The 27918-nt window shown below is 39.6% G+C and overlaps 1 protein-coding gene across 1 annotated transcript; it reads left to right on the forward strand.

Annotated features, from left to right (window-relative positions):
• Positions 1-2366: 2366 nt before the first annotated feature.
• On the forward strand, positions 2367-27918 carry LOC142652500 (cytosolic non-specific dipeptidase-like). The gene is made up of 12 exons (XM_075828147.1): positions 2367-2408; positions 8505-8615; positions 10821-10964; positions 11060-11222; positions 13613-13695; positions 14456-14653; positions 16384-16468; positions 17934-18094; positions 18548-18712; positions 19056-19197; positions 21289-21436; positions 27630-27918. The coding sequence occupies exons 1-12, from the start codon at positions 2367-2369 to the stop codon at positions 27691-27693; spliced, it is 1506 nt and encodes a 501-aa protein (XP_075684262.1). The 3' UTR covers positions 27694-27918.

Here is a 27918-nt window from a genome sequence, read left to right on the forward strand (position 1 = left end):
CACAAGGGTACCTGGATAGTCCAGACAATGGCCGCAGCTCTGGCACGGATGGAGGTGGGTGCAGCAGGTAACGCCAGACGTGGCGGATGACAGCAGGTGCCGCAGGTTGCGCCAGACATGGGGAATCCCTCTGGACGTGGCAGATAACACAGGACGTGGCAGATGATAGCAGGTGCCGCAGGTTGCGCCAGACATGGAGAATCCCTCTGGAGGAGGCAGATGACACAGGACGTGGCAAGTCAACAGCAGGTGTAGTAGACACGACTCCAACTAGTAGGCACAGGAACAAGAACACAGCACGGGATACAGGAACAGGTAACAGGGCACGGGTAACAACTGGAACGGGAAACACTAAGGGACCATTTCCAAGACAGGCTTGGGAAAACTAACAACGCTCAGGCAAGGATCAGAAGGGCTGGGGCCTTCTTATAGACCAGAAAATCATGTGGTTGATAATGATGATCGTTTTACAGGTGTGCTTTAAGAGCGGGCACGAGCATGCGCGTGCACCCTACGGAACACAGCAGACCGGAAGTGAGCGCTGGTGTCTCCTAGGAAGGAGGTGGGGACCAGTGCTCACGGATCCATGACAGCGGGCATCGGGAGGTGCCATGGACTCTACAGTTATCTTGTGAAAATATATGTATGTGTGCAATTTTGACAGAATATGGATTTTAGTGGATAATAATTAAACTTAGATTTCATGTTTTTATACCCTAAATGCTTTGTTTACTCTTGGAAATGTATTTTTTGCGTTATTCTGTTCTCTACCGTTATAAGCATTAGATATAGTCTGAGTAATAGAAGTGCTCCCCAACCAGTGACTTGGGAGCTACATGTGTCACGCCCACCGTGCATGTCACTCCCAGCTTTTAGCAGTTGTAGACACTATTGTGTGCTAGTGGCACAAGAAATAACTGTAAAGTTCATGATCCATATTTTTATATCTCAGAATATTCTAGTTTGCAAAACAAAATCACATTATCTATTCTCACTGATTTTCCAAGTCTACTCTTAGGTAAGTTTTATGAGGTAATTTCAAGCCGTGACTTATTTGCGTTGAATAAATACACACATGCCTTAGTATCTGCAAAAGATCTCTATTTGTGATCTGATTGTGTAAGAAGAACATACTACCCTTTGTACGTGTGTGTGTATATATAACTTGACATTTTCATTCATAGCCTTTTTTTTGTGCTATTCTGTATGTATATATTTGTGTGTGCTGATATAGGAAGAAGATACTGGGTTGTAACTTCTCAGTCTCATCTCAATGTTATGCTGTTTGATTTGGTTGTATTTAATTATCACTATTTTGTTTAAAAAAAAAAGTCAACACTGCAATCATGAAGATACATCGTTTCTATCAAATTAGCTAGAATTCCACCTTATTAGGCCTTATTCACACGGACGTGTCCATTTTGCGCGCGCAAAAAACACTGCATTTTGCGCGCGCAAAAGGTCCGTGTGTCATCAGCATATGGTGCGCGGCTGCGTGATTTTCGAGTAGCCGGCATCATGATGACACTCTGGTTTTTATGTTTACAAACAGAAAAGCACGTGGTGCTTTTCTGTTTTCATTCATTTATTTTCCTACTGTAGCGCGCATCACGCGGAGCACCCAGAAGTGCTTCCGTGTGCCGAGCGCGATTTGCACGCACCCATTGACGTCAATGGGTGCGTGCTGCGCTAAACACGGCCAAATATAGGACATGTCATGAGTTTCACGCAGCGCTCGTACGCTGTGTGAAATTCACTGACAGTATGAACGGCCCCATTCATTAACATAGGTCCGTGCGACGCGCGTGAAAATCATGCGCATAGCACGGACGTATAACACGTTCATGTGAATAAGGCCTTAGAATGAGAAGTAATGTAAAGCTTGAGAAGTGACAAGACATTGAAATGTATAACTAGAAATCATGAATGTGTCTACAGTATATAAAAAATAATAATTTTCCCCACAAGTTGTCATTCAGTTTTTTTTAAACATTTATTTATTCAAGTTTCATGAATATTGTTACAGCACAGACTACAAGGTCTATTCACACTACAATGTATGTAGGAAGTATACATCAGAAGGATTTTCCGATGTATACTTCTGATGGAAGCCTCCGACGTAGGCCAATGTATAGGAATAAAATTACATATGTTGCCCATAGGCTACCATGTAAGAAAAACAGATATCTCTTTATGGTACAGTGTAAATGACTCCACTATTCCATACAGTTGAAAAAAGTTATACTGGCCCAATCAATGCGTAAAAACATCCTTTTCCGTTGGTAGCTGTATAGTCCCTGTGTACCGAGTCCAATCCGGCAAGTATCTGCTTTGATAATCCATTATAGGATATAATGTGTCTCGCAATGCAGGCCATGATCGCCTGGAAAGAGAACTATCAAACAAAAGTAAAGAACAGCCTTTCATTCTCAAATAGGTGTTGTTTAGGGATTACATTTATCCTAGGTTGATAAGAAGGAGATAACAGAGGCATGTGCCCTATCACCCAAGTAATGCAGATTATTTTTGTTTTCTTCATTTATTGTATTTATTTTTTTCGCTTCTACACACTGATGTAATTTGCATTTAAAATACTATTTATTTTTTTACTGAGAAGATGCATATATATTTCAACCTGTATACTGTTAGTGGCTGGTGATATGTTCATTACGGAATTTATTAATAATGCATTAAAGCATTATGTGACATCCAATGAAGAATTACATGGGTCCTCTGGCTTTGCAGCAGCTCTCTGCTCGGGTTAACAGATGGGGGTCCAAGCAGTTATTGACAATATACAACTAAGATCTATAGTTGAGATCTACATAAAAATGTTGAGCAACTTTGTAAATACTGTGCTTTACTTTTCTTGTACTGCTTTTGGGTTATATAATATTTTCTTCCCCATTACTTTTATGCTGAAGATATCTTTATATTTTAAAAAAGGCATTAAAAACACTGAATTATACCCGACGTGCAAACCTAATCAATTACTTCTCAACACCATACAGAGACACAATGCAAAGCAATTGTAATATAATCTCGGTAATAAATGAGTGTTGCCAGATTAATATGTACTTTTCAGAGATTATTAACTAAGTATTTAGTATTACAAACCCTATCTCCCTGCTGCTACAAAATCTGATTTAGTGGGAGAGGACTGGTACAAAGGAGTGGCTTGTCACAGCAACATATAAGAAGGAACAAATCTCTCACTACCAGCCAGTGGTGATCGCTTCTGGACAAGACCGGCCAGCACTCCAGACATGGTAGTAATCAGAATTATTATTTCACTTTTTTCTATTTTGTCTCCTATATTTAGTTTGACAATCTGTTCATAACAAATGTTTGTATTTTGTCAATGTTTTAGTTAGTACTTCACTGCCTCATATGGCTCAGGCTAAATATCATTAAATTGAATCATTGTCTATGCGCAGAAATGTTTTTTATGATCTGATTAGTGTTATTGTTATAATTCAGCATATGTACAGTGATTGGACAGAAACATTGTATTATGGGGAGTACCAGAAATACATTTTATTTCAATGGGACCTCTAAAAAATGTTCCCATCATTGCATAATATTCATGTTTATGTGGTCACTCAGACATCTTGTTTGACCCAGCTATACTATTTGCAAATCAATATTCAGTATTTGATCATCATACAGAACTAATAGTTGCATGGAATACTGTATAGTAAGCATTATGAATAATGAAATAAAAACAACAATTAGAACCCCCAATGAGAAATAGACCTCTTGTAAGTCACCACGTATAGCATATGAAATAGACGCCAGTCAATGCTATGGAGGAGCACAAAGTATCCATCTACTAAATCATGAACAAACTATTTTGTTTAAACTTCATATCCACCTAGAATTTAGTATAAATGGCTAGTAAGTCATAACCGTGTACATGCCGGCTTCCACTAGGTTTCAGCCTAGTAAAAGAGGGATAAAGAGGTTATCCGGAGAAATAACATTGATGGGCTATGATAGGCCATCAATATCTGATCAATGGGGATCCGATTCTCTGCACCTCTGCCGATCAGCTGTTTGAAGGGGCCACGGCGCTCGTGTTACTGCTGCTTTCCCTTCATTCCTTGCACTGCTCCATACTGTAAAATGCTGACACACTTGTAGCGCCGTTTTCACAGTATTACAGCCTTCTCCCTTTCACTGAAAAAAACTCGGACTGGGGTTATTGCAGACTAAATCATAACCTTTAATATTCAATACTAATATATAAAAGGCAAGCCGTGTTGCCATCGACTCACTTAATCTCTGATTGGCTGCAAAGGTCACATGGTGTAACCATTTAGCCAATTAGTGGCAGGTTGAAGTAGACATATAGTACCTAATGCTAACTGTAACTGTTGAATTACGGCTCCTTAGCCTGCCTCCTATCTCCCTGCATGGACTATTCTAAAGAGAACCTGTCACCAGCATTTACCTCACTAAACCTACAGCACCCTAAGGTAGGGTGCTATGGGTTTAGTGGTGAAAATGCTGGTGACCGGTTCCCTTAATAAATATGTTCTTTTAATGAGCAGATTTATACAAACTGTCCATAACAACAAGCAATCACAGCACAGCTTTCATTTTACCAGAGCAGTTTAAATAAAGTAAAGCTGGGCTCTGGTTGGTTTCTATGAACATGACAACATAACCTATGGACACACAGAAATGTAATACAAGTACATACACACACAGTGAATAAGCAGTTGCAATAATAACAATAATTCCTCCATTATTCCTATTCAGTTAGCCCATGTCCAAAAAGGTAGTTAAAGGCAGAAGAACAAGCTGATGATAAACGCTGCAAAGCCAATTATGACAGAACAAGGCGGCAACAACGAACTGCAGATAAAAGAAATACTGAGCTTCAGCGTTTGCGTGATCGTCATAATGAAATGACACCATAACAAACTAAAGTTGAACCTCAGCGCATCCGTAATATGAATATTGCAAAAGCACAAAATATGACCCCCCAAAAAAGGGCATGTCTCAGCAATCAAAAGGCGCAATGTCAACTCAGAAACAGGAGTCAAAGCTGCTATAATAGAGATGTTAGAGCTCTCCGAGCTACATAAAATGCAAGAACTGGCCAATGGGCATACAGGGGCTAGAGTGATGGCATACCCAGGGGACAGTAAAGGCATACCCAGGGGACAGAGTGGTGGTATACAGGGGACAGTGATGGCAAAGAGGGGACTGAGTGGTGGCATACAGGTGACACAGTGATGGCATATTAGGGGGTCGACCATTTAATATATATGGTGGCGTTCCGACTCTCCCCATACGGCAGATGTCAGGAAAAAGAAGGGTCGGTAATTTCAACATACCCTATCCTTTTGTTTGCCATTAGATAAGTAAAAGGGGTCTGGCAGTGTCTTTCTCACTTCTCCCTGTTAAAAACACATGCACACTGGGCCGAGACAAGCGTGCATGTGTATGGGGGAGTCCATAGGAATAGCTGTTGGCCTAACAATACAGTGTATCTCAAAGGAAATAAAATGGCTGCATGATTATGCCCTGGACAGGAGAAGTTGCCAAAAAGACACCCCTTTCTCTAACATCACTTCTTGCTCTGCATCTAATGGCTAAAGATGGACCCCACAGGCTTTCTGTTCTGCCCAACCCCTGCATGCACTCTATACATAATAGTGTTATTACAGAGAGCTTGTTCTCCAATTTAGATGCTTCCACTGGCATATTGACCAGACAGAGAGGAATTACCTGTAAGGGAGCAAAGAGCTCTCATTATTCTCCATACCTTGCGGGTATCAGCTGTGTTTTCCAGCTGACAGTCCAGACTAACGGCCGGGAACAGCGATCGTGCAGTTCTTGGCCATTTAACCCCTCAAATGCTGTGGTCATTCGTGAAAGCAGCATCTGAGGCGTTATATAGAGGGTGCGGTCCCCTCCGACAGCTCATCGGGGGGTGCCAATGGTTCACACTGCGATCGGGGGGTGCCAATGGTTATCATCGCAGCTCGGGGGCCTAATGAGGGCCCCCAGGGCTGCCTTTTGTCTGCCTCTGTTAAGCCGTGTCTCTGGCACGGCTTAACAGAAGCTTGTGAAAATCACGATATACTGCAATACATTAGTACTAACGGCCGGGAACAGCGATCGTATAGTACAGCGAGCGTTCAGTATATTGTACCAGCCATCTAACGATCGCTGATTAAAGTCCCCTAGGGGGACTAAGAAAAGGTGGAAAAAAAAAGTTTCATAAAGATAATAGTAGGGAAAAAAAAAATATTTAAAGTTCAAAAATCCCCCTTTTCCCATTTTTCCTCTAAAGTAATGTCAAAATAAAAAAATTAACAAAATTGGTATCGCTGCGTCCGTAAAAGTCTTAACTAATACAATACAGCGTTATTTAATGCGCATGGTGAACGCCATAAAAAATAAAAAATGTAAAACACCAAAATCGCTGTTTTTTGGTCACCTTAGCTCGCAAAAAAATTTAATAAAAAGTGATCAAAAAGATTTACGTGCCAAAGAATAGTACCAATAAAAACGACAGCTCGTCCCACAAAAAATAAGGCCTCGCACCGCTCAATCCACGGGAAAATAAAAAAGTAATGGCTCTCAGAATGTGGTGAAACAAAACAATTTTTTTTTAACTAAAAGTTTTTAGTTTTTTTTTAAAGTAATAAAATATAAAAAACCTATATAAATTTGGTATAACCATAATCGTATTGAGCCGCAGAATAGAGTTAAGTTGTTGTTTTTACCACACGGTGAAAGCTGTAAAAACGAAAACCAAAAAAACTATGTAGGAATCACAGTTTTTTCCAATTTCTGGCCGCAAATAATTTTTTTTCAGTTTCCCAGTGCATTATATGGTACTTTAAATGGTGCATTTGGAAACTACAACTCCTCCCGCAAATAATAAGCCCTCACACCTCTCCATTGACGGAAAAATAAAAAAGTTATGGCTCTTGGAACGCGGGGAGTGAAAAAACTAAAATGAAAAATGGCTCGGTCATTAAGGGGGTAACAGTATTATGTGCAGGAGGCAGGAAAAGGAAGTCTGTGATGTGCAACTTTAACCAATAGTTGCAAAGCAGGAAGTGATGTCAGAGTAGGGGTAGTTGTTTTGGCAAATTCTACTGTACAGCCCAGTAACATACAGGCTATTTCCTGGGGACCTCTAGTGTACAGATGACCTTGAAAATTTGCATTTAAGGGGCCAGAATGAAATAATGAATGACCCTGTTATGTTAAATGACCCTAGTAGGTCCATTTTACTAATTGGAAAATTTGTCCGGATCAACTTTCATTTAGCACTTGCTGCGAAGTTTCTCTACAGATTAAAGCAGATCACTGAGGGTTCCAGCAGCAGGACTCTTTATGATCAGTTTGTTTTTGAGAGATAATTTTAACTAAACGTGATTTTTAAAAATAGACGATCCCTAAAATGTTTTATAGGATAGATAGCTTTGTTTCTTTTTTTTTTTTTCAAAATAATACATAGTGATTTTATTCAATTTTATTTAGAAAAAAAATCTGTTCCTAATTTGTGGAAAAGCTTCTTATCCTTTGTCAACTGCCTTCAATTGCTCTTAATGTACTACTTTTACTATCTTCATAATTATAATATTTTCATTTTTTTGAAATATTAGAAAGGTGGAAGAAAGTGAAATAGAGGCCACTGACATAAAAAAACGTTCAACTAAAATAATCTGAGAAACTTGGCAAGATGCAACAAATTGGGCAACTTTGGCAAAGTTAATTGATTCATGTAAAAAAAAAATATTGATTCTTTACATAGTGCCATTGTGTTCTGCAGATCTTTACACAGAATGTAATTGCTCACAACAGTCCCTGTCCCCAGAGGTGTCAGGAACATTTCTGCCCACAAGAAGCCAATGCAAGATCTTTTAAAATATGTTCCATATGTACTATAGTGCACACCATCTTGCTGTCTACATTAAGGGGGTTATCCCACCACATCGACTTATCACCTATCCACAGGATAGGCGAGAAGTGTTTGATTGTTCAGGGGACTCAGGAACCCCGTTGGCAATCAGAGCAGCGGTCGCGCATGTGCGCTGCCACTCCAATCACTCTCTATGTGACTGCCGGAGATAACCGAGTTCCGTACTCGTACTGGCAGTTCCATAGAGAATGAATGAAGCAGCAACACACACACGCAACCGCCGAGTGGTTCGTTCCTGGGTACTCGCGACCCCCGTTCTCTTGATTGGTGAGGGTCTCAGCGATCTATCACCTATTCTGCAGATAGGTGAAAAGTTGATGTGGTGGGATAACCCATTTAAAAAAGAAACAAAACAGTTCCTCTTTTCATACATGGGGAGGATCTCAGACTACTTCTTCCTCTTTGTAGTCTGAAGTAATTTCAAAATCAGTTACTGTTGCAAAATGTCTAAGTAGTAGTTACAGTAGTGTAATATAAATATTCAATTATGTCAGTTCTACTATTTTATTAACTGTGACAAACCCTACACTTAATTTCTCATCTTGTTTTATAGATTTTTCTACTGTGCATTGTATCTTTGCTATCAAGTCATGTTTTCTTATCTCCTGTGCCAAATGATCCCTTATTTAAGCACATTGATGATCATAAGAATGAATACATTCAGGTAAGCCTCACAGTCTTAGGCCTTATTCCCACGAACGTGTGACGGCCGTTAAAACAACGTCCGTCACACGGACCTATGCATTTCAACGGGGCCATTTAGACATGCAGTGTTTTTCACGCAGCGTGTTTCCGTTGCATGAAACTCAGTGCATGTCCTATTCTTGTGCGTTTTCTGCGGAGCACGCACCCATTAAAGTCAATGGGTACGTGAAAATCACGGACAGCACACGGACACACATCCGTGTGCGGTCCGTGATTCACGCACCAGTTCCTTGAAACGCAGAGATAAAAAAATTAAAATAAAGAAATGTGCACCAACACTGACATAAACAACTGAAAGCACACGGAACTGCAATGCATGAAAGACATGTCCGTTTTTTACGGATGCAAAACGGAAATGCTCGTGTGAATCTAGCCTTACATGATGTCTGTTTGATAATTAATCATTATTATGATAATGCCATTATATTTTTATTAATTTTAAAGGGGTTGTATACAGAAAAGCGATGAAATCTAATATATGGATACAGTTGACTGCCAGTAGTGGATCAAGATAAAAACATTACCTTTTTTCTACACTGTAAATACAACTGTTTAATAAAATAATGAATGTCACATTTCCTGTGAATTAAAACTACATTCACATCACAAAAGTGTTTGCTGACTATATAATATTGACAAAACATGTTTAGTGTGGCAGGTCATATAGGGATAAAACTTGTTCAGTGTAACGCTCTGTGTTAAACTATTAGCCCGAGAGCGAACCTGGATGCTAGTCCCTTGCTAGCATAGTCGGAACTTCGATGACGTCTAAAAGATGGTGAAATAGAATAGCACAGCATAGCAGGACTACTCAGAGACAGTAAAGCAGAGTAGCACAGCGTAGCGGGCACATACTTCAGTGGCACCATGCAGACTTGTTGGCGAAGGAGTTGTGCACAACACAAGAGCAGTTTAGCAACCGGCAGGAACAATGAATGTCTGGGACCGTCTTGAGTTGGCGCAAGCTAACCTGGGTTGTGGGGTCTTAGGAATCCCTCGTTCTTTACCATTATCCCCTGCAAGAAGGTATAGACTGCAGGTAAGATTACAGGTCGTGGACCTTGTATAGTCCCCAATAGACGTTTCGGGATCAAACAGATCCGGGTTAGTAACAGTCATGCAACTTTAGATCCACTAATCAGGATCAGGAGGCAAGGTCAGGCTAGAAGTTAGTACACGGATAAATTGGATCAAGTTGCGCCAAGACGAAAGCAAGGTTGAACGAGGTAAAATCGCAGGGAACAACAGGAGCAAACCAAGGAAACTCCTTACCAGGGGTCAAACCAAACACTGCAACACTGGAGCGGTTCCCCTTTAAGATCCAGGAGGAGTGACGTCACACTTTGCACCGGGTCTTTTTCCTGCGGCTGGAGCCACGGAGTACAAGCCATGATTATGGGGTGCCATGACTCTGGCATGGCGGCTCGTGACGGCCAGCAGCTGACTATTAGGTAGCTATGCGGACAATTTACATAGAGGGGGAGCTTTGTTGCAATGCCTGGAATGAGAAAATCACTAGCCAGACTGTATATGGAATATTGTGTTTTAGGCACTGGTGTATAAGAAAGATATATTAGATCCAGAAAGGAGTCAGAGGCAGGGTTAAAAAACAAAACAATGTGTTGTCTGGTTTAGGAAACCCATTTTCAAATACTGTTTTTGGTCACTCTTAGTTAATATAAGCGAGATCCTCATTTGGTCCCTGCATCAATAAGCCAGAGTGGGGATTGGCTACAAAAAGTCTCTCAATCAGACCCAGCAAATCCAAGCATTACACAAACATTCAATTAATTGCAATTTCCACCAGGTAATGCTTTCCCTGTGGTGGAACTGCAGAGGAATTGACAAGATTTCGCCAAGTTCACCAGCTTAGTTGTCATGATGTCTTGGCCATGCAGCCTAGAAGAGGACAGTAGAGGATCTCAGGAACATTTCATAGCTCCATGACTGTCTAAAAGCTGAATTTGAGTTCCACTTCAACGTGAATGGGCACTACTGAAAATGGGTTATAATATAGCAGTCTTGTTGCTGCTGATTACATGGGATCTATGTCCTATCTGTGACAACCCCCATTTAATGCTAAAAAAAAATCAGTCAGTGCATGTAAGCAAGAACATGACCAAAACCAGCAGCTTACTAATCTAAATATGCATATTTTTTGCAGAGATTGAAAGCTTGGGTAGCAATAGAAAGTGATTCCAGCGACCCATCAAAGAGAGACCAGGTTGAACACATGATGCAAGTGACAAAGGACTACATTTTGCTGATAGGTGGAAAAGTAGAGATGGCAGAACTGGGCGAGCAAGAGGTCAGCATCCTACATCATCTTTTAATATGCTATATTTAATAAGTTAGCACAATTCTAATAATGATAAATCGAACTAATAAACAAATTTATTTTAGTATTTACCTGGCACAAAACTCCCTCTGCCACCAGTGATTCTCGCAGAGTTTGGAAATGACGCAAACAAGCCAACTGTCTGTTTCTATGGACATATGGATGTACAGCCAGCAAAGAAAGTTGATGGATGGAACACAGATCCATACACCCTCACAGAGAAAGATGGCAAGTCATACAATATTTAGTATCTGTCATGAAGATGTACAGTTCTTTAACACTTGACACTACAGCTAGTCTCTATTTGGAAAAACTTAACTCTTTATCTCATTTTATAAATCTCTGTATGGCATGAGTGGAGTGGAATATGAGGATAAACTTGCAATCACACCTGAATGTTTATCATTATCATTTGAGTTGCTTTAAGATGATAAATCCAAGAATAATTTGCAAAAAGGATCAGTTAATATGAAACAAAGAGCTATTTCTCTGCAGCTTTGCTTGACAATGTTATTTTCAGGTGTTATTAAACAAATATATATATATATATATATATATATATACACATACATATATGTGTGTATATATATATATATATATATATATATATATATATATATATATATATATATATATATAAAACCTTCCTATTCATGTTAGCTTTTGTGTGTTCTACAATTTTCTGTAGCGGCACACTAACACTGCACTGTACTGTTTAATGAAAACAATGCTAAAATGAGAGAACTGCAAAAAATTTATATATAGGTAAGCAATGGCATTTGCAACTGCAGAAGCAAACGAAAAAAAGGCCCCAACCCCTTCTTTCTGCAATTTTCATTTTTCCATCTTTTCCTTTCCAACTTTCAAGAGCAATAACTTTATTTTTTCTGTCAGCAAGGCCGCTTAAGAGCTTGTATTGTGCGGGAAAAGTTGTATTTTCTAAAGGCACAATTAATGTACCATGTAATATAGTGGAAAAACTTGTACCATATAATATACTGAAAAACTGTTAAAAATTATTTTGTGGGGTGGAATGGAAAAAACCCCAGCAATTCCTCCATTGTTTTTTGTTTTTACGGCGTCCACTGTGCGGTAAAAATGACATGTTAACTTTATTCTGCAGGTCAATATGATTATGATCATTCCAAATTTATATACAGTAGTTTTTTTATGTTTTACTACATACTAATTGTTTTGTGTTGCCATATTCTGAGACCCATAACTTTTTAATTTTTCCTTTGATGGAGCTGTGTGAGGGCTTGATTTTTTAGCACCATTAGATTTTAATATGCGATCGTTGGATGCGATCGTTGGACCTCTTGTACAATACATTGCCTTCAGTAGAACCCCAGCTGCCATGACAACCCATCGGCTCCCGGAGCGGGGGACCTATGACAGCTAGGCCACCCTCAGTCTAATGGCTTAAAACAACTCCAATGAGTTGAAGCTGTACTCCAAATTAATTCAAAACTGATTTAATCACCCAGTGTTCGCAGCAAAATTTCACCAATGTCTTAAATAATAAGATCAAACGTTGCTGTGAACACTGTAAAACAGTTTTTTATTTTTTTGGGAGTGAAGCCTCAACTCATTGGCGTTATTTTGTGGTTGTTTGATAATACAGAGTCAAATCCCCTGAGGCTAGAATCGCCATACAAGCCTTTATTACAGTGCAGCTCCTATTTTTGGCATTGTCTAATGGCTTTCATGCCACGGTCACTATTGACCGTGGCATCTGAGTGGTTAAACGGCCTGGATTGGAGTTATCTCAAATCCCGCTCTTAGAGCGAGGTGTCAACTGTAATATACAGCTGACACCCACTGTGTATAAAGCGGGCTGCCACATACAAGCTGAGCCTGCCACCTACAAACCCTTTCAGACTATGTCGTACAGTACATCTATGTCAAATGTCGGGAAAGAGTTAAATTTGACATGTGGTGTTGAGCCAAACTAGGTATTAAAGGGGAAAAAGTCAATTGAGTCATATGACGCTTACCCTCAAGTTAATTGCCAAATATATGGTTTTGACCCTAGTACCAAGTTTCTCTACTAAAAAGTCATTGGTGCCACTAAGGTTTGTGTCTTGCAGATTTATTTTAACAAGACAACATAATGTGAGTTGTGCTAGGGAATTAAAATCTAGTGCTAGTCAATCGGGGATTGAAAATATTTATATTGGATAGGTTCACAATAGCTTACATTGTTATTTTTTATGTTGCTGTTTTTTGTTTTTTTTTTAAACTCCACCATCTAAATAGCGTCTTGCAAATAGGATACCCTTTCTATGGTAATAAAAATGAAGGCCAATTAAATGGACTTCACACTGCATAATGTTAATGAAGGTCTGTCACAAATTTAAGCTGCCCTGTCTGAGGCCAGCATAAAGAAGTGACAGACACGCTTATTTCAGTGTGCTGTCACTTACTAGTTAATAATGTTCTGTAGTTTAGGAGTATTTAGAACTTATACTTGTAGCGCGTCTGTCAGACATGGCAGCATAAAAATGTGCCAGGTCTGTTATATTGCTGGGCCTTATGTTTATAGAAAGCATATTGCTGGTGACCTATTCTTCTTTAGTTCATGATATTACATATGTCTATATTCTCTTATTTTAAAGGTAATCTGTATGGCAGAGGAACTTCTGATGACAAAGGACAAGTTCTGGCTTTGCTGCATGCAGTAGAATCTGTTAAGAAATTTGTATGTCATTTTAGTTCCTGTAGTGAGCATTCACTGCTTAAGTTATATTTTTTTGCAGCATAATATATTAGGATATACTGTATAAGGATATTCAATATTTAGAGAGGTTCTCTCATTTAAAGGGGTTGTCCAGTCCCTATAAATGTTTGGCCTATCCTCAGGATTAGCCATCAATAGCTGATGGGTCGGGGTCCGACTCCCAGGGGGAACCCTGACAGCTTTTTTGAAGGATAGGCCATCAATTTTTAGGGACTGGACAACCCCTTTAAAGGTACCTGGGAAAATGTATCAGGCAATAGCATTATCTGCAGTTCCTTCATATCCTTTCAGTAGTTTCATCCTACTGGAAACGGGTAATCATTAGAACATGCAGGCAAGTTATAGCTTCCCAGCAGTCCATCAACACCGTGGTATCTAGGTTGCTGTTGGCCCTGAAAGTAAATCTGATTCTCAGTGGCAACCCTACTGTAGCTTGAAGCAGGTATGTTTTCTGCTAGTGCAAGTACATTAGTGAACTGCAGATAACATCTAAAGTCATCCCCACCACCATGCTTAGTAACAATCATATTTAATCAGAAACTATTGAGAGTCCAAAAATGTATGTATATTGTAGTAAGAAAGGGAATGAAGGGTATAGCCAATGATTACTTTTTTACTGAGGATCAGCCGCTCAATAATAAATCAAGATTCATAGTATGTTCTTTAGAAGAATGAATAGTTAAATATTTTTCTATTTACTACTATTTACTTATTTATTCAGGGTCTTCCAGTAAATGTGAAGCTATTCATTGAAGGAATGGAGGAAGTAGGGTCAAATGGTCTACAGCGACTAGTTGAAGAGAAAAAGGACACTTTTTTCTCTGATGTCGACTATATTGTGGTAACGGATACCCCCTGGCTTAGCACAAAACCAGGTATCACCTATGGAGCACGGGGAAATTGTTACTTTTTCATAGAGGTATGTTATTCCATACATTCTGTAAAGTATTAATACTAAGAAGTGGGAATATATACCCAACTAATTTATAAGCAGATAAATCCATTTGTGTTAGATATTAAGATGAGATTTTAATCTCATAAAAATTCCAAATTCACTAGTGCTACATCCCATGAATTGCACAATTAGCGCCAACCAAATCCCATTACTATACGAGGCCAAATTTACCATTTGTTTTGTCTGCTGGCCCAGCACTGTAAGGCTTTGTTCACACAGTGCAGATTTTGAATATATTTTTTTAAGCCAAATCCAGAAACTGATCCAGGAGATGAGACACTTTAAGGCTTTCCTTTATATATTTCTTCTGGTTTCGTTTGTTTATGGCTTAAAAAATACATGAAAAATCTGCTTCTACTCTGCACTGTGTAAACAAGGCCTAAGGCTGTATTTACACATTGTGGCCAGTGTAGTGAATGGTATTGTATGCAATCCCATTCACACGATGCAGTTGAAATCTTGCATACGCTTCTGGTGGAGGTTTTGTGTTTTTTCTATTTCTTTCCCCATTAAAGAGTGTCACCACATTATAAGTGTCCTATCTCCTACATAAGGAGAACGGCACTATAATGTAGGTGACAGTACTGCTTTTTATTTTAAAAAAACGATCTATTTTTACCACTTTATTAGCGATTTTAGATTTATGCTAATGAGTTGCTTAATGCCCAAGTGGGCATATTTTTACTTTAGACCAAGTGGGCGTTGTACAGGGGAGTGTATGATGCTGACCAATCAGCATCATGCACTCCTCTCCATTCATTTACTCAGCGCATAGGGATCCTGCTAGATCCTTATGTGCTGTCTTATACTAACACATTAACAATACTGAAGTGTTTAGACAGTGAATAGACATTCCACGGGATGTCTATTCACAATCCCTGCACTTCGTTACTGTTTCTATGGTAGTTACAGCAGAGAAAGCGTGATCTCGTTGTAACCTGTCATTTACAGCGAGATCTCGCGAGATCATGCTTCCTCTGCTGTAACTACCACAGACAGAGTAACGAAGTGCAGAGATTGTGAATAGACATCCCGTGGAATGTCTATTCACTGTCTAAACAATTCAGTATTGTTAATGTGTTAGTATAAGACAGCACATAAGGATCTAGCAGGATCCCTATGCGCTGAGTAAATGAATGAAGAGGAGTGCATGATGCTGATTGGTCAGCGTCAAACACTCCCCTGTACAACGCCCACTTGGTCTAAAGTAAAAATACGCCCACTTGGGCATTAAGCAACTAATTTGCATAAATCTAAAATCGCTAATAAAGTGGTGAAAACAGATAGTTTTTTAAAATAAAAAGCATTACTGTCACCTACATTATAGCGCCGATCTCCTTATATAGGAGATAGGGCACTTATAATGTGGTGACAGAGCCTCTTTAACACTAATGGGGAAAACAGTGGCATGAAAACGACATGTGAAAACTGCGATTTTGTTGTGTTTTTTTCCATCTAAAACTATGACCACAATCATAGCATATACTGCTGCTCCATTACTGCCCCTCGTAAATGTGCCCTTAGACATGGATTGCAGGTGTTATGCAACAAAAAGTCTGTATGTTAACCCAGACTTAAAAAACAATGATATTCCAGGATGGTTTTGGAAAACCCTATGTTGTATAAGATAGCTTTATATGTAACCGTGTATGATGATACAAGTGTAATTTCTATTTGTCTCTGCCATCATGTAGGTTGAAGGTGCAAGGCGGGACCTTCACTCTGGAGGTTTTGGAGGAACAGTACATGAAGCCATGAGTGATTTAGTATATTTACTAGGTAATATAAAAAAGATTTTGTTTCAGCTAGGATTATATATACTGTAAAGTAAAGAACTGTCCTAGCAAATTGAAAGAACTCAGCACTCCTGAGCATCTGTAAATCAGGCCATGTGCGTGTTACCGCAAGGGATGAATCAATTCCTTGACTGTAAACGGATAGGAATAAACGTAGACCAAAGCAACAGCACCAGGACTTCAACTCAGATGGAGTAGTGTTGGTTTATTCACCACAAAGTGAGCGACGTTTCGGTTCACATCTGAACCTTTCTCAAGTGAATAGGAGTTATGGAAACAGCATGAATGGGAGCTATGGAAACAGCATTGCATAGCGAACTATGCTGTCTCTGTAGCTCCCAAGTTTTACTTCTATGGAAGTTACGGAAACAACATAGCTCAGTGAGCTTGGCTGTTTCCAGAACTCCCAACCACCTAATTAGGAAGCGGCAGTGGGACCCTAAACCCTGTTCTACCTTGCTCGGCTACCACTGACAATTCCTGATTAGGTGGTCGGGAGTTCCAGATACAGCCGAGCTCGCTGAGCTACGCTGTTTCCGTAAATCCAATAAAAGTAAAACTTGGGAGCTACGGAAAAGGCGTAGTTCACCATGCAACGCTGTTTCCATAACTCCCATTCATGTCTATAGGAGCTATAGTAACAGCGTAGCTCAGTGAGCCTGGCTGTTTCCGTAACTCCCACCACCTATTCAGGAAGTTGCAGCAGGAGCCAAGCAAGGTTTAGAGGCCTCGTTCTAAAGATAGGTGGAAGTCCCAGAGGTGGCACATTTATCAGACATTTAAGGCATATTCTGTGGGTATATACCATAAATGTCCAAGATGGGAAAACCCCTTTATCCTCTAAAACTGAGCTGAAATAAGGATAAAAAATACAAACCAGGACCAGATCTGTCTATCATACTTTAAGACATGAGTAAACAAGTCCTTAATATCCAGTAGAATCCAATGGCAGGGACTGAGCTGTGCATGACACAAGTATTCAAAGAACACCAAATAGAGAATCCCTGTGTCATCCACAACATAGTGCATCAGTTTTGCCCAGGGTGTTCCTTTACAATTATGATTATATATTTAACCAAAACCTGAGGAATACTATATGAACTATGGCATATGAAAGTTGGAGGACCAAGTTCTTCTCTGATAATTTATTTTAAAACGAGATTATATGTGTCCTATAACTAATTAGTAGAAATTAATGATGCCACGTAAGTCCAAAGAACCATTTGGTATGTGTTTTCTATGACAGAATCACTTACTACCAGCATGCAATTCATAGAACCAACTAACGTTGTTTACACTGTATCTCTGCGGTCTGTTTTCTTTCCCCTTACAATGGCCATTGATATGCCCATATAAATAAAGCTTAGCTTTGTATTGCACATATATTTTTTACAAAATATACTGTATAGAAGAATTCTATAATCAAATCCATTATTGGGCTTTTCTAGGTGTGCTTGCGGATGTGAATGGCAAAATCTTAATTCCAGGTATTTATGATGACGTTTTACCTGTTAGTGAACAAGAAAAAGAATTATACAAAGATCTTGTATTTGACCTGGAGGATCTGCAGAGAGACACAGGAGTAAATAAGTTCCTACAAAGCACAAAGGTAAGTAAGATGCATCTATACATGTTACTTATTATTCAGTGTATTATTCTCCCCGATGATAAAAGTCTGCTCGTTTGATATGGTGATATTGCTTTTTGAGCAAACAGCATTTGGATCATTTCCTAACATACTAATATAGAAAAATTGTATAGAAAGGATGTATAAGAAGTAGAAGGAATCTGAGCTTAGTTTGTCTTATATGTCCTGCTCCTTTACATGCTGCTAAATTGAACAATTCTGGTGAATAATGTTTGGTGAAGCCAGATTTATACTGATTGTATTGTGGTCTAACCCTAATACTTGAATAAAATTGTTTCTTTTACAAGTAATGTCATTTCTATATATATCAGTATAGTGATGGGTATTCTAAAATGAAAAATGCATTACAAGAATAAAGAACATGAAGACTTAAATTTTACAATCATATAAGATGTAGTTTTCTTTTATATTCAGGAAGACATACTTATGTACAGATGGCGGTTTCCTTCCTTGTCAATCCATGGCATTGAAGGAGCATTTTCTGGATCTGGAACAAAAACAGTTATACCTGCAAAGGTTATTGGAAAGTTCTCAATTCGTCAAGTTCCTAAAATGAACCCATCTGTAGTAGAGAAAAAGGTATGATATTAACATAAATATAAATATTTTATAAGGCTGCATTCATTATTTAACATGGTATTTATCTAAACATTGTCATGCATCAACAGATACTGGAAAGTATCATTGAAACGTAGATATCTGGATGATCTGGCAACTCTGAATGACTGAAACCTTATACAGAAAGTTACATAATACATTTCTTATAAGTAGGGAACTTCTAGCTTTAATGTAATGCAAATTCCAACAAATGAATGTGATCATTGAGTCCTAATTCCATAACAGTAACAATTCACTATGTAATATGTAGACTATACTATAATTTTTAGGAAATCCTTTTTTCTTTTACAATTTTTGTCAATAGGTATCTGATTACCTGGAGGACAAATTTGCAGAACGGAAGAGCCCTAACAAAATGAAAGTTACCATGGTTATAGGCGCACAGCCCTGGTTAGCAAATATGAGTGAACCCCAATATCTGGCTGCTCGGAATGCAGTGAAAAGAGGTAATATATACGAAAACATAGCGTATCTGCTTAGTATAGGCATTAGTAATAGAATGTGTATTGTATCCAGAAATTGTAAGCAGCAATTTATATTACTACATAGTACGATGTTACTTGAGGTAGGGACGCTGTAGACAATAACAATCAATTTAGACTCCTCATTTGGCCAAATTACCGATCAATGGACCAATATGAAGTCCTTTTAGGGAACACAAAACCAATGAGAAAACATTGGCTTTTTTAAATGTGACTATTATACTCGTTCCTTTTTACCGCTATGAAGACAGTAGAGCTAGCTGTAGAGCAGAGGTGGACAAATAACTGTAAACTTTAGGAGTCATTTTTCATCATAGTATTGTTTTTACCAGAGAACCTGTTGCCTTTGATCTTTTTTATCTTTAGTCAACTTCTCACTGTGGCCTCTTATTCATGTTTAATTTATTTTCTTTACATAATATACACATTGTTATTTTTGGTGTCCATTACAAGCCAGCAATGCGTGCCAAAATTGTTAATACATTAATGCTAAGTAGAAGAAGTCCTTGGCCTGCCCAGCTTTTTCTCAAGTGCACTACTAGCCACTAAGCCACAACATCAGTGGGGTTGTTGAACATTTTCTACATACTGTATAGTGCAGACGTTCTTTAAAAACAAAATAAAATATTGAAAAATGTGCAGAAAGAATAGAAAGACGATAAATCCTCATTAACCCTTTCCCGTCACAGCCATTTTTGGGATTTTCGCTCTTTCCTTTTTTCCTGCCCACCTTCCAAAATTCATAACTTTTTTATTTTTCAGTCGATAAAGCCATATGAGGGCTTGTTTTTTGTGTGACGAGTTGTAGTTTTTTATGGCACCATTTTTTGTACCATATAATGTATTGGGAAACTGGAAAAAAAAAATAGTGGGGTGGAATAGGAAAAAAAACTGTGATTCCTCAATCTTTTGAGGGGTTTCGTTTTTACGGCTCTCATCGTACTGTAAAAATGGCATGTTATCTTTATTCTAGAATTCTTCAATACGATTACGGCAATACCAAATTTATTTCGTTTTTTTTATGTTTTGTCGCCATATTCTGAGAGCCATAACTTCTTTATTTTTCCGTCGATTGAGCGGTATGAGGGCTTATTTTTTTGTGGGGCGGGCTGTAGTTTATATTGGTACTACTTGGGTTACATTAGACTTTTTATTTCATTTTTTGTGGGATATGAAGTGACCAAAAACCAGCGATTCTGGCGTTTTATTTTTTTGGACTTTTATGGATGCAGCAATACCAATTTTGTTTGTTTTTTAAATTACTTTCAAGATAAATCTGAAAAGGTTTTTTTTACTTTTAATATTTTTTATTCTACTACTAAAAACGTTATTAAACTTTTTTTTACAGTTTATTAGTCCCCCTAGGGACTATTATTGCAGTATATTGTTAATTTTACATTCTCCTATTAAGCCCTGCTAGCGGCAGGGCTTAACAGGAGATGAATAAAGGCAGTCTTGGGGGCCTTCATTAGGCTCCTGAGCAGCCATGACAGCCATCGGCACTCCACGATCAAGTGGAGGGCTGATGAGCTGTCAGAGGAGGGTACCCCCTCTTTTTAACATGTTGATTGAGCGCAGCATTTAAGGGGTTAAACGGCCAGGAACAGCGCAATCGCTGTTCCTGGCCGTTAGTCCCGAGTGTTGGCTGTAATACACAGCTGACACTCACAGCATAGGGTGCGGGCTCAGCAGGTGAGCCGGCTCCATACATCACCCCACCCACACCACGAAGTGCTATTACTTTGTGGTGCGAGAACAGGTTAAAGGGGTTGTCTGTTTTTTGTTTGCTTATAGGAAATAGGTAAACAGTGTTTTTTAATATACATGTATTAGAAACTCTGCTTAAATACCTCTCATAAAATAGTACAGTAGGCCCCTCTCTCTTCACAGTAGAATGGTAAAGCCCACATATTATTGATACAAAAAGGAAACTGGAATATTTTATAGCTTTTTATTTTACAAAGAATAACTTTTATTTGCTGAAACCAAAATATCCCTTTAATAAAGTTATTTATAGAATTTTTTTGTAAACTGCCACATTTGTCTGTCCTCCAGTGTTCAACGTTGAAGCAGACATGATCCGGGCAGGAGGTACAATTCCAATAGCAAAAGATTTTGAGGATATTTTAGGAAAAAGTGTAATGTTACTTGGAATTGGTGGACCAGATGACGCTCCTCATGGACAAAATGAGAAAATAAGCATGTAAGTCCTTAGGTTTTATTACACAGTGAAGCTCCACTTTGGATCCGTTTTAAATATTTTATCATCAACAATTTCCCAATATGGATCTATTTCAAGAATAATTTCCTTTACAAGTCAGAATGCATCACATAACAATGCAGTGGCCCCGTCAGCAGAATAAAAGAACAGTTTATAGAGCTCAGAATAGAGATTGCTATCAAAATGGCCTGAAGGTTATCAAATTTGAATTTCTTTAGCTGCTCTACATTTTTTTGCATTAATCACTCACGTTTATGAAGGGATTATTTCTGGCAATAGATATATTGAGATATTTTCACACAAGTAGGTGTTGTGGCAATTTTTTCTTGCGATTTTGTGATAATCATAGTAAAAATATAGCACGAAACCTGCTTGTGTGAGTACACACATAGGAAACTGCTAAAAATTTTATAGCCAATTATATAGTTGAAAGTGGCTACACGATGGAGTTTCACATTAACTGAGGCAATGTCTCATGTATTTACTTAATTAATAAGATTTATTTAGAAATGAGTTTATTATTGTTTAATTGCTATTTTTTTATCTCTAAAAACTTCCTTGGGGCGGCCATATTGCCAGCTGTATTGTCTGTATAGTGCATGCTTTATGGCAGCTGAAATGAAAGAGAGTAAAAGGAGTTGTTCCATTTCACTGTTTATCTCCATATCAGGGGCGTAGCTAAAAGCTCATGGGCCCCGATGCAAAAGTTCTTATTGGGCCCCCCCCCTGCAAACTTCTCATGGCCGACGGTCCGCAGCTTTCAGCTGCATCGCTGGGTCTCCTAACTGACCCAACAATGCAGCACTAGCAGCCGGGGGCGTCACTAAGGACTTAAAATGTCAGGGGAAATAGCCCCAATACATATGTATCCGCTCAAAAAAATGTGTGTGTGTATAGGAGACAGCATAGCATATCTATAGCACTACGACCCTATAAACTTTGGATAGGATTAGAGACATTGGCTCAGCAGACAGTATCACACATGATAGGATTAGATACAGTGGCCCAGCAGACAGTATCACACATGATAGGATTAGATACAACGGCTCAGCAGACAGTATCACACATGATAGTATTAGATATAAGGCCCAGCAGTTTCCCACATGATGGGATTAGATACAGTAGCTCAGCAGACAGTATCACACATGATAGGATTAGATACACAGCTCAGCAGACAGTATCACACATGATAGGATTAGATACAGTGACTCAGCAGACAGTATCACACATAATAGGATTAGATATAGGGTGCAGGTCGCTGACATTGCGGCTCCAGCGCTGGACCCAGGAAAGGTAAGAATAATAATTATTTTGCTTCTTTATGTGTTACTAATTATTTTTGTGTGTTTGTGTTTTTTTACAGGTTCGGTTGTTGGACTACTTCAGATTCGAGGACTACTTCAATGACAGCGTTTTTTTTATTCTCAATAAAATAGTTAATGAGAGTTGTGTGTTTTTATTTCAATAAGATATTTTTTCTATGTGCTTGTATTTTTTTAAACTTTATTATTACCGCCTTAGTAATGGCCGCTGGCTGATTGACAACCTCCATTACTAAGGTTGGGCTTAATGTTAGCAGGTGCAGAGGCTAACACGAACCCCCATTATTACCCCGGTACCCACCGCCACCAGGGGTACTGGGAAGAGCCGGGTACGAACCAGTAACCGACCATCTGTTGTGACGGTCAGGCACCGAGGCGGACGCAGGCTGGTAGTATTAGGCTGGGGAAGGCCAAATACCGTGGCACCTACCACCCTGGTAATGCTGCCTGCTGCTGCTGTGTTGTATCTGGCTGGTTATGAAAATTGGGGGGGACCCCACATCGTTCTTTCCAATAATTTTTTTTTTTTTTTTTTTAAATGACGTGGGGTCCCCCCCATTTTTCATAACCAGCCAGATACAATAAAGCAGCAGCAGAATAGCATCACCAGGGTGGGAAGGGCCACTGTATCTAGCCTTTCCCAGCCTGATAATACCAGCCTGCGGCCACACCATTGCCCGGCCATCACTACAGATGGTCAAGTACTGGATCGTACCCGGCTCTTCCCAGCACCCCTGGTGGCGGTGGGTATCGGGGTAATAATGGGGGTTAGTGTTAGCTTCAGCACCGGCTAACACCAAGCCCCGCCTTAGCAATGGACGCTGTCAATCAGCGGGCGGCCATTACTAAGGCGGTAGTAATAAAGTTTAAAAAAAAACCCAGACATAGAAAAAATATTTTATTGAAATAAAAAAAAAAATACACAACCCTCATTAACCTTTTTATTGATAATAAAAAAAAGCCGTCATCGAAGTAGTCCTGGAATCCGACGTAGTCCAACGACCGAACCTGTAAGAAAACACACAAAAAAACGATTAGTAACACATGTATTAGGCTTAGATACAGGGCCCATGTGTGATACTATCTGTGGGACCCTGTATCTAAGCCTACCACAAGGTAGGCTTAGATACAGGGTCCAGCAGACAGTAATCTCATACAGTAATACAGGGTCCCGTCAGACAGGATCACACATGGGCCATGTATCTAAGCCTACCATGTGATTGGCTTAGATACAGGGCCCAGCAGACAGAATCACACAATCTGTGATCCTGTCTCATGGGCCTTCAAAGCCTGCTACATCGTAGGCTTAAAGGACTTGTCCAGTACCTAAACATTGATGGCCTATCCTCAATAGCTGATGGGCCAGGGTCCGACTCCCGGGAGCCGGCCAATCAGCTGTTTTGAAGGGGCCGCAGCACTCGTACAACAGCTGCTTCCCCTTCATTTCCCTTACTCGCTCACACTGTGAATCGCCGACACGGATTCACAGTGTGACCGGAATGAAGTGACCGGAATGAAGGGGAAGCAGCTTTCGTACGAGTGCTGCAGCCCCTTCAAAATAGCTGATTGGCCGGCTCCCGTTAGTCGGACCCCGCCAATCAGCTTCAGCAGACAGGGATATTAATCTTATCCTCCTCTTCAGCCGCGGCGGAAGTTCTGTCCTGACTTCATCCATCACGATGTTGTGTGCGGCGCATAGCGTTGTGACGTCATGCGCTGCGCACAGCGCTATGACGTCAGGACCTCCGCTGCGATTCCAGAACCAGGAAGGTAAGTACTGTCAGTTACTATAGTAACAGGGGCCCGCGGCCCGAGTTACTATAGTAACTTTTATTGATGTGGTGCGGGGGGGGGGGCTGCGGGCCCCTCTGGCTTCGGGACCGGGTTGCAACTGCGACCGCTGCGACCCCTATAGCTACGCCACTGCTCCATATATATATATATATATATATATATATATACATATATATCCACCCATAGCCGCTTTGTCACTGTATCCATCTACTTGTGGTCAGCAATTTTCAATAGCTTCAGGGCTGCTACTGCATCCTGGAGCCATCCAAACAATTCTATTGAGCTTGAGAGAAATGGCCAGCCTGGGAGCTAACGCACATGTACCAAGAGGGACTTTCCTCAGACCCTGGCCACTTTACATCAGAGGAATGAAAAAAATGTTGCAAGCACAGTCACCGTTGCAATGCCGCAATGGTCTCCGTAACCCTAGACAACGAGCACCAAAGAAAGAGGGGGGCCAAAATGTTGCAGGACCAATATCTGGAGATTAGAATCTGGAAAAAGAAAGGTATTTAGTAAAGTTAATAAAGTTAGGTTAGCTGCCATTTAAGATATGACTAATGAAATGGGAATACCTCTTCCATTCACAGAGAAATGTCATAGACTGTTACGGTTTCCAGGGAGAAATGGAGTACAGCCCCCTCCCCTAAAGGGCAGGGAGTGACAGGGAGGATGCATACAGAGCCTTATCTGGGTGTATATTGTATAGTGTTACTCTTATGACTTATCTAGGCCTCCAGCAGTACAATAGAGCTGCCATTAAATCTCACTCCCTCTGCTAACTCTCTCGCAGTCTACACAGCAAAGCTGACAAGTGAACTGCACAAAACAGACTAGTATTTAAAATTAGAATATTTCAATATTTATTTTGTTTGCCACATAAAAATTAAGAAATACCAATACTTTTTATTTAAAGTTTTCCCCACCTTAGAAAGAGATGGCATGTTGCTAGGATTGGTGGGGGTTTGACATCTGGACCCCTTCCAATCCTGGGAATGAAGAGGCTACAGCACTGGGAGTGCCACAGTGCAGGGAATTGCAGCACAGCCCTATTCACTTGAATTTATAATGGAATGTGGTTCAGCAGCACCCTCCTAGTGGTGCAATGTGAGGGTGCCCATTCCAGGTGGGTTGACCACTCCCCATTCAACAAATATTACATCAATAAAGAACAGCACTTAAAATTTTAAGTATGCTAGTGAGTTTTTATTTAATACTCCAAATTTAGATTCATAAAACACCAGTGGTGAAAATCATATCCAATATTAGGTAGTTAACAACATATAGCGTGTAGTTAGCAGCATATAGCTTGTAGGTAGAAGCAACGTTTCAGGTTGGTTCCAACCCTTCATCAGTCTAATTGTGGAGAATATGGGGTATTAAATAAAAACTTACTTGAAGCATACCCAAAATTTGTAGTGCTGTTCTACTTCTTTATTGATGTGCCATTCACTAGAATGGCCGGGAGCGAAGATCATTCTCAGGAACAGTGGGGATCCCAGGGGTCAAAGCCTCATCGATCAGAACGTGATGGCATACCCTAGCCATATGCCATAAAATTGAATGATGGGAAAACCCCTTTAAATAAAAAAGCTGTAACAATGTACTAATAAATATCAGGATCTGATATGATTAGGAAATCTCAGAAAATGGCAAATTTAAAGAGGCTCTGTCACCAGATTTTGCAACCCCTATCTCCTATTGCAGCAGATCGGCGCTGCAATGTAGATAAGAGTAACGTATTTTTTTTTTCAAAAACGAGCATTTTTGGCAAAGTTATGACCATTTTTATATTTATGCAAATGAGGCTTTCTTAAGTACAACTGGGCGTTTTTAAAGTTAAGTACAAGTGGGCGTGTATTGTGTATGTACATCTGGGCGTTTTTACTTCTTTTACTAGCTGGGCGTTGTAAATAGAAGTGTATGATGCTGACGAATCAGCATCATCCACTTCTCTTCGTTAACACCCAGCTTCTGGCAGTGCACAGACACACAGCGTGTTCTCGAGAGATCACGCTGTGACGTCACTTCCTGCCCCAGGTCCTGCATCGTGTCGGACGAGCGAGGACACATCGGCACCAGGCGACAGAGGCTACATCGACTTACCTGCAAACGCCGATGCTGCTGCAGAATCAACTGTAGCCTCTGTCGCCTGGTGCCGATGTGTCCTCGCTCGTCCGACACGATGCAGGACCTGGGGCAGGAAGTGACGTCACAGCGTGATCTCTCGAGAACACGCTGTGTGTCTGTGCACTGCCAGAAGCTCGGTGTTAATGAAGAGAAGTGGATGATGCTGATTCGTCAGCATCATACACTTCTATTCACAACGCCCAGCTAGTAAAAGTAAAAATGCCCAGATGTACATACACAATACACGCCCACTTGTACATAAATTTAAACACGCCCAGTTGTACTTAAGAAAGCCTCATTTGCATAAATATAAAAATGGTCATAACTTGGCCAAAAATGCTCGTTTTTGAAAAAAAACAAAAACTTTACTCTTATCTACATTGCAGCGCCAATCTGCTGCAATAGGAGATAGGGGTTGCAAAATCTGGTGACAGAGCCTCTTTAACATTCTGTACTATGCCGACTAATCAAGAAGCAGAAACTGCACTTTTATAACTAACTTTATTCTTTGACCAGAAAAGATACTGTGGAAAAAAGCTGGAATTCAATTAATACATAGTTGGTTGCTGAACATATCTATATTTTCAGGTATACCAACTATTCATGAAAAGTGATTTTTAAAATAAATCTACTCATGCTCTACTTTTGTAAAATGGTGTTTCAAACATGTTCCAGAAAGATGTTGGGAACCTCTAGATGTAGCGTGAGTGTGGTTGTTTATATACGCGCGCGCACGCACGCACGCACGCACGCACGCACGCACACACACACACACACACACACACGGTAAATGGTGGGAAAGACCTGTGGTATCGACGCGTGACTTCAGTCGATTTTTTTTCCAAATGTTCCATGTTTCTGACATAAGTTGTTTGTTTTATACCATCATTTAAACAACTTTGAAAATATATATATTTTTTTCATCATAGGTACAACTACATTGAAGGAACAAAATTGTATGCATCTTTTCTGCAAGAACTTGCATCTTTCTGATCCTATTGTGTCATTACAAATGCAATATATAAACTGCTTTTCTGTCCTGCTACATCATCAATATGTGCTATATTAGCAATTGTGTATAAATACATTTTTGGAATAGAAAGGTTAGAGATTCTACATAGTCATTAGCACTGCAACACCACAACATAAACAAAGGAAACAGGTAACGTCATGTTATGAAAGGTTCTAATAAAACCATTATATATAAGCATCCGCTTT

This window comes from Rhinoderma darwinii, chromosome 5, assembly GCF_050947455.1.
Source record: "Rhinoderma darwinii isolate aRhiDar2 chromosome 5, aRhiDar2.hap1, whole genome shotgun sequence".
In the NCBI taxonomy this organism is placed as follows: Eukaryota; Metazoa; Chordata; class Amphibia; order Anura; family Rhinodermatidae; genus Rhinoderma; species Rhinoderma darwinii.